Source organism: Nannobrachium achirus (assembly GCF_963921795.1).
Source record: "Nannobrachium achirus genome assembly, chromosome: 2".
Classification (NCBI taxonomy): Eukaryota; Metazoa; Chordata; class Actinopteri; order Myctophiformes; family Myctophidae; genus Nannobrachium; species Nannobrachium achirus.
In genome coordinates, this window is record NC_137811.1 from 35787593 (window position 1) to 35800494 (window position 12902).

General features: G+C 41.8%; 1 protein-coding gene across 1 annotated transcript; it reads left to right on the forward strand.

Annotated features, from left to right (window-relative positions):
* Nucleotides 1-104: 104 nt before the first annotated feature.
* On the forward strand, nt 105-8163 carry isg20l2 (interferon stimulated exonuclease gene 20-like 2). The gene is made up of 4 exons (XM_080752974.1): nt 105-142; nt 4068-5015; nt 5371-5571; nt 6581-8163. Exons 2-4 carry the CDS (start codon nt 4245-4247, stop codon nt 6683-6685), a joined length of 1077 nt encoding a protein of 358 aa, XP_080609100.1. The 5' UTR covers nt 105-142; nt 4068-4244; the 3' UTR covers nt 6686-8163.
* The last annotated feature ends 4739 nt before the right edge of the window (nt 8164-12902 follow it).

Here is a 12902-nt window from a genome sequence, read left to right on the forward strand (position 1 = left end):
TTCTGGGAGAACCCGCGCTTATTTATGACATCACCGACTAATCCTTGTGAGCATAGTGTGAGGCTGTGAGCCCCTGACCCGGAACCTGAAGTTTAATGATCAAGGGAAAACCAAAACGCATGGTGTTGTTTACAGCCTACAGGTTTGACTATTTTGCTTTGTATTTCATTTTAATCAAATTATTATCGGACACTTTTCACCGCGAATGGTTTATAACGGCCACCCTGGCTTCATCATTATCACACAACATCCTGAAGCCAAATATGTTTTAAGTTAATTATGAATCAAGGCAATAACAACAACACCACTAGCTTAGCACATTGCTTGTAACCTTACCTCAGCGAGCTAATTAATCAATGTTAACTTTAATGAAGGACATTGACATCACATTTATAAACGTCTGTTTAGACGTATACTTAGTTTTATTTAATAACTGGCATACTAAGAATACTGGCTGCCTTTTAACTAAGCCAGTTAGGCAGCTAGCATGTTAGCCCAGTTAACGTTAGTTGTGGAGTGGTTTCAAATGTAAAGGTGTTCACTGTTCACATGGGTAGACTCATGGTACATGAAAACAAAGCCTAGCCTATCCTTATCTCACTCTGACCTTTCTATTTTAAATAGCATTTGTGTTTTACAACTGTTTTTCTGATGGTATCTTCTGCATAGTGCTATGCTCTATCTGTCTGATTTTCAATGTTCTGAGTTTGTTTTGAAACAAACCACAGGCTTTTTTGGGTCTATCCTTTTAGTTGTACCAGTTAGTGAACTGTACTGTCATGAAACTGTACCTTTTCCAGTTTTCCTATGCAAACCTCTAACTAGAACTGCACTCTGTCGAGGTGCCAACTTGGCTCTTGTGCACAAGTAGGCCATACATGGACATACGTACGTTCAGATATCTGGCTCGCAAGGCGACGTAGCGCCTCTGCCTAGCATAGCAGCATTACTCCCTTACCTTTGAGCTTTCACACTTGAGCAGCTAATGTGAGTGTCTTCCTGTGTCCCATTGGTTAGTGGGGGCGCGTCCAGACAGTCAGAGGCCCTGTCTGCATTGACCTCCATCCACTCCCATGTTAAGAGAATAACCCGGAAGAGACGTTTGCTGTCTGACCGAAGGCGCATTATGCCTCTGTGGGGTCACAAGCTCAAGGGTTGAATACAGGTTCATGGTTCAGCACTGCTGTACTCTCACCCGGTAGAGACACTCACTAACCAATGGGACAGACCTAAATGCAGGAAGAACGTCACTTTGTTGACACTCACGTAGCTGCTCAATTGTAAAAGTCTAAAAGGTGAACCTACCTACTAGTGTTTCTACTGGGTGAGAGTACAGCAGTGCTGCTGAATCTAGCTCTGGTCCATCGCGTCACCTCCAGTGACGCTCTGACAGACCCGTCGGCAAATGAATAGACCGCGTTTTCTCAGCCCCTACCAGTGCTCAACTTGAGTAAAAATAAACAAAACTACTTCACTACTCACCAAACCAAAGGTAGTTTTGCATTGTTGAAAGTCTATTTTCCGCGGTGGTGAGCCCCTCAGCACCCCACCTACTCTGTAAAATACATTATTTTTGTCATGAAATAAAACGCACCCACCTCGAGCCACCCAGCGGCCACCGCAGATACAATCAGGTGCGAAAATGGCGGGGGGCACAAGGGGTTTTTGTCACCTTCCAGGTCCAATTTCGTCCCCTCCATTCACTTCCAGAAGACCCCCACGTCCCCCCCAGTCAGGGACCTATAGTGGTCTAAATTCTGAAATCATGCACTAAACACGATCGAAGCGATTTACGATGCTTTTTGAATGATTTATAGATGCTATTATATGAGAACACCCCTCTGTTTTCCTGCAAAATGGTTTGGTCTGTGTTGCCAAGTTCTTAGAAACAAGCAGCCAGCTATATGAAAACCACAATATTCCAGGGTGGTTTTCATATAGCTGGCTGCTTGTTTCTCTCGCAAAATCTGGCAACATGTGTTGTCGGTCTACAGATTTCCTAGGAAATGAAAGTTAACTTAAGGGTTGCCACCCTGGCCTGGACAAGGAAGCTAAAGGATTACTTTTGTTACTTTTGGGCTGTGTGTGAGAGGACTGGAGGAGGAGGAGGAAGGATTTTCTCAAGCCGGTAATGAATGACATTTATACCGTATTGTGTTCTGGACTGGCGGCCTGTTCTAACCTGTGCCAACTGCTTGTGGACTGTATTATTGTATTGTGTGTTCAGTGTTCTGACGGCTGAGCGGCTGTCATGCTTCTGAGTTCTGAGTAGGATACTGTATTTTATTGTGGCCAGTGTTTTGAGTGATGAACGGTCGCTGTGCCAAATTGCTGCTATAGTCGGTGTTCTTGAGGTAAAAAGCCATAGAAACATGAAAGAAACGTTGGTTATGACGAGAGGACTGTTTAATGTCAGTGTTTGTGTTGAAGTGTGTTTTCGTGCCCGAAAACCGATCTCTGCACGCAAAAAAAACAAAATCGCACGCGCAGGTCCCCCCTATGCTTTTATTGGATCTGCGCCGTTGGATACAATGGTTCACAACCCGGAAATAAGCGGCGGTCTAGTTGGATGCACTTTATTTCATGCCAAAAATAGTGTATTTTGCAGATTGGGTGGGGTGCTGAGGGGCTCACCACCATAGAGAATATACTTTCAACAACGCAAAACTACCTTTGGTTTGGTGAGTAGTGAAGTAGTTTTGTTTATTTTGACTGAAGTTGAGCACTCGTAGGGGCTGAGAAAACGCGGTCTATTCATTTGCCGATGGGTCTGTCAAAGCGTCACTGGAGGTGACGCGATGGACCAGAGCTATGCTGAACCATGAACCTGTATTCAACCCTTGAGCTTGTGACCCCGCAACGGCATAATTTATCTTCGATCAGAGACCTAGCGCCTCTTCCGGGTTATTCTCTTAGCATGGGAGTGGTCAATGCATCTGAGAGACAGTCGCTGATACGAACGACCTACGGCCTGGTCGCGACCTAGGCCACGACCTGGAGGTCGTAGGTCCCGGTTCTGGAGGTCGTAGTTCGCGGTACATACTTGTTAGGTCGCGGCCGGTCTAGTTTCGCGACCCCCGGCCGTGGTTGCGCCACCTCGGTCGTCCCCGGGCCGTTGTTGCGCGATCGGGCCGTTGTTCAGCGACCTGGGAAGTCCGCGGTCGTATTTAAAAGGTCTTTTTGCAGAATATTCTAGAGCAGCAGCGCTATTCAACCTTTTGAAGCTTGTGATTGGCTGAACCGGAGGTAGGAAGCGCTCCATTGTAGTCACTTGGACCGCGCGAGGTGCACCAAAACCTATCCTTAACCCTAACCCCAACTCTAACTCTAACCCTAACCTTAACCCTAACCCCAACTCTAACCCTAACCCTAACCCTAACCCTAACCTGCCGACACTGAGTAGCTAACCTGCCGACGCTGTTGAAAACGAGCGCTCCTTCCCTTAGCAAGCGTAGAGTTTCTAAACTCGCGTCCCTTCCCTTAGCAAGCGTAGAGTTTCGATCGCGGCGCTCCTTCCCTTAGCAAGCGTAGAGTTTCTAAACTCGCGTCCCTTCCCTTAGCAAGCGTAGAGTTTCGATCGCGGACTTCCCAGGTCGCTGAATTACGACCGAGATCGCGCAAAACCTCCAGAACCGGGACCTACGACCTCCAAGTCGTGGCCTAAGTCGCGACCAGGCCGTAGGTCGTTTGTATCAGCGGCTCTTGCTCATGCATCTGTCTCTGACTGTCTGAACGTACCCAGCTGAACGCAGTACTTGTACGCTCTGGGATAAGTTATGTTTCTTGCTCAGGGACACTGACACACTGACCAGGTGAGGTTGACCGGTGACATTCTGATTACCACACTGACACTCTACCCACTAATCCAGTGGTTCTCAAAAATGTCAGGCCGCCTGGTCCATGTATAGTTTGTTGATTACTTTTGATCCAGTAATCTTTTTTCTTTTCTTTCAGTTTTTTAAAAGGTATTAAAAAGGTTGTTAAATTGTCACTTCACTGTCATCTAATCTACAGCCACCCATTTGTTAACCTGTTCATTATGCCTTTTTCTTTTTGTTTCCTTGCAGGTGGTGAAAGCCAACTCCAGAAATCAGCGGATTGGAAATTATATTTATTTTATTTATTTATTTTTTATCATAGAGGACTTATAATATGTAACTAGATCTACGTGGACGTTTCATTGGGAAGTGTGTTGGAGTGAACAGCTTTCTCCTTGTATCTGACCTCATCCCGAAGCATTCATCATGTCTGACCTAATGATCAATCTGGTGTCGTCTGATGATGATGGTGGCGGCAGTAAACCCACCTGCCCACGTCCTAGAGATAAGTTCAATACCGTGATCAACTTAGTCTCCACAGATTCGGATCAAAGTATACCACACAAATCATCAGGAAATGATAAACACCAGAGGTTTCTTCAAAAGAGGCAATTCCTGGAACGAAGGGGTCTCCTTAAAGACAAGCAGAACAAATATAAACACAAAAAGGGGAGGCCCTTGCCTGGCCCCAGCAAAGAAGGGCACAGCCATCAAGGCCAACCACCATGGCAAAACGGGGCCCTGCGTCCTCCACCTCCTGGTGCCACAAAAAAAAAAAACGCTTTTCACACACACAGATTAGCCAGTGCTACAAGTTCTGACTCTCAGGCGTCTGCCTCCACTAACAGCCCCGCATCATTCACTGTCACTGTAATGAACACTGGCAACCCTGAGCAATCACAGAAAACCGTGAAGTTCAACTCGACGAAAACACCGGCCTCTCTCCCCAGAGGGTCAGGAAACCCAGTTGGAAACCCAGCAAAATATCTTGCTATAGACTGTGAGATGGTGGGCACTGGCCCCAAAGGTCGTATCAGTCAGCTGGCACGCTGCAGTATAGTGTCCTATGATGGAGATGTAGTGTATGACAAGTTCATCAAACCGCCTGTGCCTGTCACTGACCTCCGCACCCGCTGGAGTGGCATCCGATGGCGTGACCTGGCTAAAGCTACTCCATACCCAGATGCTAGAAAGGAGGTAAGAAAAAGCATGTGAAGTGTGTGCCGGTCAGGCAGTTATGTGTCGATAGGTTCCTGAGCAAGACCCTCTAATTGCTCCCGGAGCGCCACATATGGCTGCTCACTGCTCCTAGTTGTTATAGGATTGGTAAAGTGCAGAGAATACATTTCACGTATGTGCAAATGTACTGTGACAAACAACTCCCCACGCAGAACAGAAGTCTTGAACCCCTGACTGAGATCATTCAAAATTGTTTCATCTTACCGCCATGTTTTTTGACATTTGACAAATGGCAGCTACAGTGAGTAGTACACTAATGAATGTGGTCATTCATCAGACAGTTTATTGAATTATCACATGTATGTCTGTGTAGATACTGAGGCTCATCACAGGGAAGGTGGTGATTGGCCATGCCATCCATAATGACTTCAAGGCCCTGGGCTACTTCCACCCCACTGCGCTGACCAGAGACACCTCCCGTATCCCTCTGCTCAACCAGAAGGCTGGCTTTGCTGACAAAGAGTGTGCCTCACTTAAGAGACTTACTAAGGCTATATTCAACCGTGACATCCAGGTAGGAGAAACAATGACGATATACTGTAGTATACATCAGTTCTTAAATATATCAAAGTAGTAGTTCACCCCCAAAATTACTTTTCTTTTTTTTATTGATTACTCACGCCATGGAGACTTGAATTCAATAATACTTTTCTGTATTTGTCGCATTCCTAAGACAAAAACTTGATTACAGTAAATTTACGCCCATTGATTCAGAAATAGTCATTTTGGGGGTGAACTACTCCTTTAAGATTCTATTCTGTCAATTTATAGACAAAAATAACGTGAATGCAAGGTCTGTGCACTACTCTCCATTATGAACTCTCCGTTACACCTGTCTTGACCTCATGATTTTCCAGAGGTTAAAGAAAAATGGGCAGTATCTTTTTTTTTTTACTATACTTAAAGGAGTAGTTCACCCCCAAAATGACTTTTTTTCTATTGATTACTCATGCCATGGAGAGTAGAGTTCAATAATATTTTTAGTTTTTTGTCACATTCCTAAGACATAAATGTGATAACAATAAATTTACCCCCATTCATTTCGGATGGTGACCCGTTTCGAAACGGGTCACCATCCGGAATCAATGGGGGTAAATTTACTCAAATAAAATTTTTGTCTTAGGAATGTGACAAAAAACAAAAAATATTATAGAACTCTACTCTCCATGGCATGAGTAATCAATGGAAAAAAAAGTCATTTTGGGGGTGAACTACTCCTTTAAAAGTTCATCACAGGTGCGACTCATTAGCTATACAAATCTACAGCAACATCCCATTCATCACAACTATAGTCTATACCAACTCAAAATACATTCAATTATATCATTCATTTAATGTATTTAAACTTAGCCGACGGGTCTGTCAGACGCGATGGACCAGAATTATTTGATTAAGGGGGGGAAAGCATTATAATAAATAAATGGATGGATCAATAAAGAGGTAATGAGAAAGCAAAGGTGTAGCACACCTGTGTTGCCATGTCTACCTCATGACTATTTTGACCAGGATTCTTTTTTCCTCAGGTGGGGAAGATGGGTCATTCTTCTGTGGAGGATGCCAAAGCCACCATGGAGCTCTACAAAGTGGTGGAGGCGGAGTGGGAAAGGAAATTAGTCTCCACGTCATAGGTCAGTTAGTACCAGTAATTAGTCTTTGTTAAGGCAGGTGATACAATGAAGGGGGCAGGGTGGTCTGGTGGAAAGTATTCTGCAATGCAGGTCAATGCTTTGATTCCTGAAAGAGCCACTGTATGCATCTTGTCATTTTGAGGGGTTCTTAATCATTAGAGTTGGCGATAAGGCAGGAATGGGTTGAACACAGCCATCATGTCTTCCATTCCCTGGCTGATATACCTGTTTGTGACCTTCGGTTCTCTCAGTTTTCTTCTATCTCAGGGTTTGCAATGCCTTGCATTTCTGTGGTGCTCTTGCCACTAGGGGGCAGTCTTACTATTTTCTGTCAAGATGTAAACGATTCATTGGAATTGGAACAAAAATAATTACTGTGATCCAGTTCGCTCATTCACTCTAGTGGACTACTTAGAGTGCCTTTTTTAGGGTGTTCCAAACCACAATCAAAAAGGTGTTAAATGTGTAGTCTCTACAGTACACTACGAATTTAGAATGCACATTGAAATGTAGTGAACAAATGATGTACATTACATTAGCCCAAATCCCCCTTAATGAAAGTGAAGTTGTTTTAAGGGTAAAAAAAATAAAAGAAGCACAACAACAAACATGACAGCGTTGAGGGAGACCAATATAAGCACCTTCCTCTTTATGTTGTGTTTCTGTTGATATTTCCTATCGTGTTAATTTTCATTACTGAGGATAAGGTTGATGGCTAACTGCTCGCTTTGTTTGTAACAGCCTAGGTCTTGTCTGTAGTTCATTGTTCAGTCATTGTTTGAACAGACTGGCTTGTGTGACCGTTTTTTCAAAGAAAATCGTTTTTTTGGGTTTTTTAAGCATTGATTTGCATGTTTTTATTTTTAACAATGTAAAAATTACTTGATAATACGTTCTAAAATGACATCAACCATTATGTGAAGGAAACCCTTAGTTTTATACATTATAGTAGTAGCCTACCTAATTTCACACAAATTAACATGATTCAAAATAGTAAAACATTTAAACAATTTTATGAAAACTATTACTTTAAGTTCTTGTGATACAATCATGTGATGGCTGATGTCATTTGAACACAATATTACACGACACCTTCTTTTCAAGCAGTATGTTAAAGGAAAACTTTGCAGATAAATCCTATTGTATGTGAAATTACATGTGACGTCGTTATGATGTGAAAAGGCATGTTTGGCGTTGTTTCGCGGGAAAAATATAAAGAATATATAGGGTATTGTTTGGCAAACAATATTATATTAACCTATATTATTCATCTCTCACATCAAAACAAAAGAATTTAGGCTGAAAATGTAAGTTTCCCTTTAATGTATTTGCACCCATATGGGCTGTGGATGTTTGGACCAATGCAAGTGTGACACTGTCATCAACAAAATGACAAACATGAAAGTAAACCTCTACTTTTACAGGTGCTAGACATGTAGCTATCATAGATTCATGCTTTAGGAGATATCACCTAATTATTGTCAGCATCTATGCAATGTCAATAAAAATGTTACATTGTTATTGGTGTCTTTTTTTGTTGTTGCCATGCAGCAATTCTCAGAAACGAATATCCTAAGCCTCTTAATCCACATCAATTATTTATTTAACAAATGTGTCTTGAGATTTTTGTTGGTTATTGTCATATTTGGCTTGTCACATTTGTGACACAGATGTGATCATCTGGAGATTCTGGACTACAACTAGTAAAACATGTAGAGCGGGGTTGTCAACAGGGGGTCCGGGACCCCTAGGGGGTCCTCAGAGTTACTACAGGGGGTCCTCCAAATCTTTGTGTGATAGAAACCTTTTTCTCCTTTTTTATATTAACCACTTGAACCCTCACAAGCTTGTAAATGGGCTATTTTCGGCAAAGAGTTTTAGTGTAGAGGGGGAAAAGAGCAGTACAGAGTGAAAGCAAGGTCAACTTTATTAGGTACTGACGGTTCAAGTGGTTAAATATCTGAAAACACATTGACATGAATCAAAAATACACTGATGATTGTGCTGTCAAACGATGAAACTAAGGAATCTAAGATAAGGTTGTGGGGGTCCCTGCTTCATCTCTCTCAACTAAGGGGTCCTTGGCCTGAAAACGTTGAAGACCCCTGATGTAGAGCTCCTTATTATGACGACCTCTGGTTTCTCCTAGTCCAAAGAACCAGAGAGGAGCTCCCGCTTCCATTACAGGACATAAAGTGCACTTGGAATCATCACAGGTGAGACTTTAGACCAAGGGTCTTCAACAGGGGGTTCGGGAGGGGTCAGAGTTACTACAGGGGGTCCTCCAAATCTTTGTATGATAGAAAAAGAAAAGAAAAACTCATTGTTAGCCAGATTCTTAACCAGATTCTGAGAACTTTAGCCAAAAATAGCAGATCTACAAGCTATTTTCGGCAAAGAGGTTTGGTGTAGAGGGGAGAAATATTGACAGTTCAAGTGGTTAAATATCTGAAAACAAATTGACATGAATCCAAAATACACTAATAACTGTGTGCTGTCAAACAATGAAACGATATGGAATCTACAAGGTTGTGGGGGTCACTGCTTCATCTCTCAACTAAGGGGTCCTTTGCCTGAAAACATTAAAGACCCCTGCTTTAGACTATTCTACCAGAATATCACTTTCCACACAACTATACAAATTCAAAATCCACTAATGCAACTCTAACATAGCTGATCAGAATAATTTGATGAATAACTTTCTTTGAACAATAAAGCGTGGAAATGAATTGAACCTGAAATAATCACTGAAGTTAAAGGTGTGCCACATTGTCACCCTTTACTCATAGAAAGTGGTACAAACAAAGTGTATGCTTACACTGCACTTTTATTCTATGAGGGCGGATTCTGCCAATGCATTTCAATGGGAATGGAGCGTTTTTTTTTTTTTTTTTTTTTTTTGCAGAAATCGGCTCCATTCCCATTGAAATGCAACGGCAGAATCCGCCGTCCTAGGTATAATAAAAGTGCGGTGTGACAGTGCCCGTATAGGACAGGGCTGTAAGCCTGCCTGCGGAGCTTTATAACAGTCACATTTCAAAGTGGCTGGCTGAGTAAAGACAGCAATTCAGATTGAGATAATTTCTCATGCCACTCCACCCAGCGAATACTAAATTCGCCCCAAAACACAGTCCCCCAGGGCAAATCAAGCAGTATTCATCTCGTAGCCTATTCCTAAACGTAACCTCAGTAAATTATGCCTAATCCTAAATGTATTCCTAACCTTAACCTCAGTAAAACTATGTCTAAACCTAACGTTATTCCTAAACTTAGCCTCAGTAAAACTATGCCTAACGCTAAAATTATTTCGAACCTTATCCTTTGTTTATGGAACCTTATCCTTTGGATTATGGAGGCGAGCATGTTTTGGGGTGAGCCTTCTGGGTACCCACCCAGCTTGTACACTATCAGTCTGTGTGGACTTGGCAACGTGGCCAAAGATGTCTTGCAAGGATGTGTAGACTCATCGTTTAACACCGTTCCTCCTACAGTAGTCACTGGCCGTGTCTAGCCTTCAAGGTGAGTGAATCAGCAGTATTTCCCTGCTGTGAATTCAACACTAGAGCATTAATTATGCAGCATGAATAGACAGAGTCAACACACCAGGTCTCAGTGCGGCACAATAAAGAGGGGCTGTGCCACAAAGTCTTAATAATCATACAATATTGGGGTGGCAATCATTGGCACGAACCTCTCCAGGAAATGTATTTACCAAGATACAGATTCTGTTGAAGCAACTTAAAACTCTTAAGAAATGGAAACTCTTGAAGTTTCCCTAGCAAATACAATTATTTGAGTGCCCAAAGAATAGTCTAACGCAGCAGATCCTCTTTGTTCTACCAGTGGTGCTCATTCATAGCCCATACCGGTCAGTCTATTTGTCCAAGCAGGCAGCTGAAAACCAGTGCTACCACTGAAGCAACTGATTGCTCAATACAGAACTTTACCCTCCCGTCAGTGATGATCAGTGGCAGAGCAGAGAGCAGTGTCATTTTTGGTTAAAGCTCTATATTCCGATAGTAAGCAGGGGTCTCCCCATTCAATACACAGAAAATACATTTCCAGGTGGGTCAGCAGTTTTTTATCCAAGGATAGAGAATATATTATATTAATAAATTAATTACATTTATAGTCTTTAGCTTATTTCTCCTGATTGTCTCTCCTGACTGGGTAAAATTGAAGCAGAAAATAGAGTATTTTAACACTACTTAAAGAAAGAAAATCACTCCCCCTTTAACATTTTGGAAACAGCTCAGTGGCTAAATCATGGTGAATGATTGTATGATTCAGTTTATTTTACAATATTCCATGGGATTGTCTTTTATGTCAGTGATTCATTGATCATGAGTATATTTTTCCATCCCTACAGCTCTTGGTCTTCACACTTAAGCAGCAGCATCAAATGTATTACTTCCGAGTCTAGGTGGGCAAAGGTTACATCATAGCTGACTCATTCAGATGATTATTTGTTTGTCTACTTCAAAGGAGACTGTGTATCTAGAGCCAGACTTTTGACTTTAGTACAAAGAGTGGCTGAGAAGTGACTGTAAGTTACTGGACCAGTTAAAATATGTTGCTTCAACCACTGACTGACTTGTTAATTAGACCTCTTTCTCATTGAACAATAAACGTAAAGGTGCTGTAAGTGATGTTCTAATATGTTTAAATAAGTGTTGAATAGTCCTATATTCCCATGGCGATCATAGCTATGGTGTATTTGTTCAATAATCAGCCACAGAGATCATCCCATTTATCCAGCTCTTTAGTAAACAGAAAATGCATTTTCAGGTCAGGAATGTCATTCCATCACAAGAGGGAACTCATGAAGGATAAACAAGTGAAATTGGAAGTGAATTAAAAAAAAACGAGCACACAAATTTTATACTGGAACACAAACTGATAAATGATCTTTGTGGGGTTTTCTCTCCTGATTGGGTGAATTCTGTAACCCACTTGAACATTTATTTAATTTGTATTAAAGATCTGGAGAGATGGGAACAAACACTGTATAGCAACGTTGGAAATCAGAGCTTTGCCAAAATATAACGCTTACAGCGCCAGCAACAACTGCATCCCTGGAGTCCACATATAGGAGTAGATCGTTTTGATACTGTATGATAAAGATGAGGATGAGATCTTATAATAGACTTACAGTTGCTGTACTTTCAGATCGATTACAACTTTGGCCACACATTGCAGTGGGCCAATACAGATAAGATAGATGTCTCTTAATGCATTACAAATTCATAATGAAGAATCTTTATGCCAGTGGTGTAAAGTAACTAAGTTCAGTAGTTAAGTAACATACTTAAGTAAATTCTTTAGGTATTTGAGTATTACTTGAGTATTTCCAATACCTTTACTACTACATCTCAGATCCAAATATTTTTTACTAGTGACTAGTTACTTTGTAGATTTTTATGCCAATAATTCTGGACTTTTACTCATAACAGAGTATTTCTACATTGCAGTATGAGTATTGATACTTTTACTTAAGTAAAACACTTTTTCCACCACTGGATAGATGTCTCCTAATGCATTATGTCTTCATAATGACGAATCTTTCTGCCCAGGCAGCCTCTGCCCCGTGGCGCTCACCACCACTCTTGTGTCTGCCCACCTCCAGTGTTGACCATCCTGCCCTGTGCCTGGATGTCAAATTCCTCCACTGGCTGCCACTCAGCCATGGCTGCCAGCTTAACAACTCTACAGAGTTCCATTCACCTCCCCTCACATTGAGACCTCTTGCTCAGCACTATACCACTACTCCAGTCCACACCTATTCTCTGATACCCGCGAGGGCCTTTAAAACTTTACCCTTCATGGTGGTCAACACCCACCCTCTATCCACAAGTGTGGTCAGCATTACAGACATAAATCACGGTTCATGAGCAAAGGCTCAGTTATACTTTGTCGGACAATATTGTGTCAGTCAACGGAAATGAAGTTTCATTGGACGATGGGTTCCCTGATTGCATAGGACCTAAATAGCTTTACTCACCAAAATATTATTACACACCCAATATTATGGTCATGATGTTTTTTCAGTGTCTTTCAACATTTTCATTGTGTAAGTGCATGTTTTAGTTATCCCATCTCGTTTAACCTCCTAGCGTACTGGTAATAATGTGAGTATTTTAATTAAATAAATTATGTTGTGTGTTATTAGCTGCTTACATAAGTGAACCATCGTTTTTAATTTCACAAGGGGCTTTGG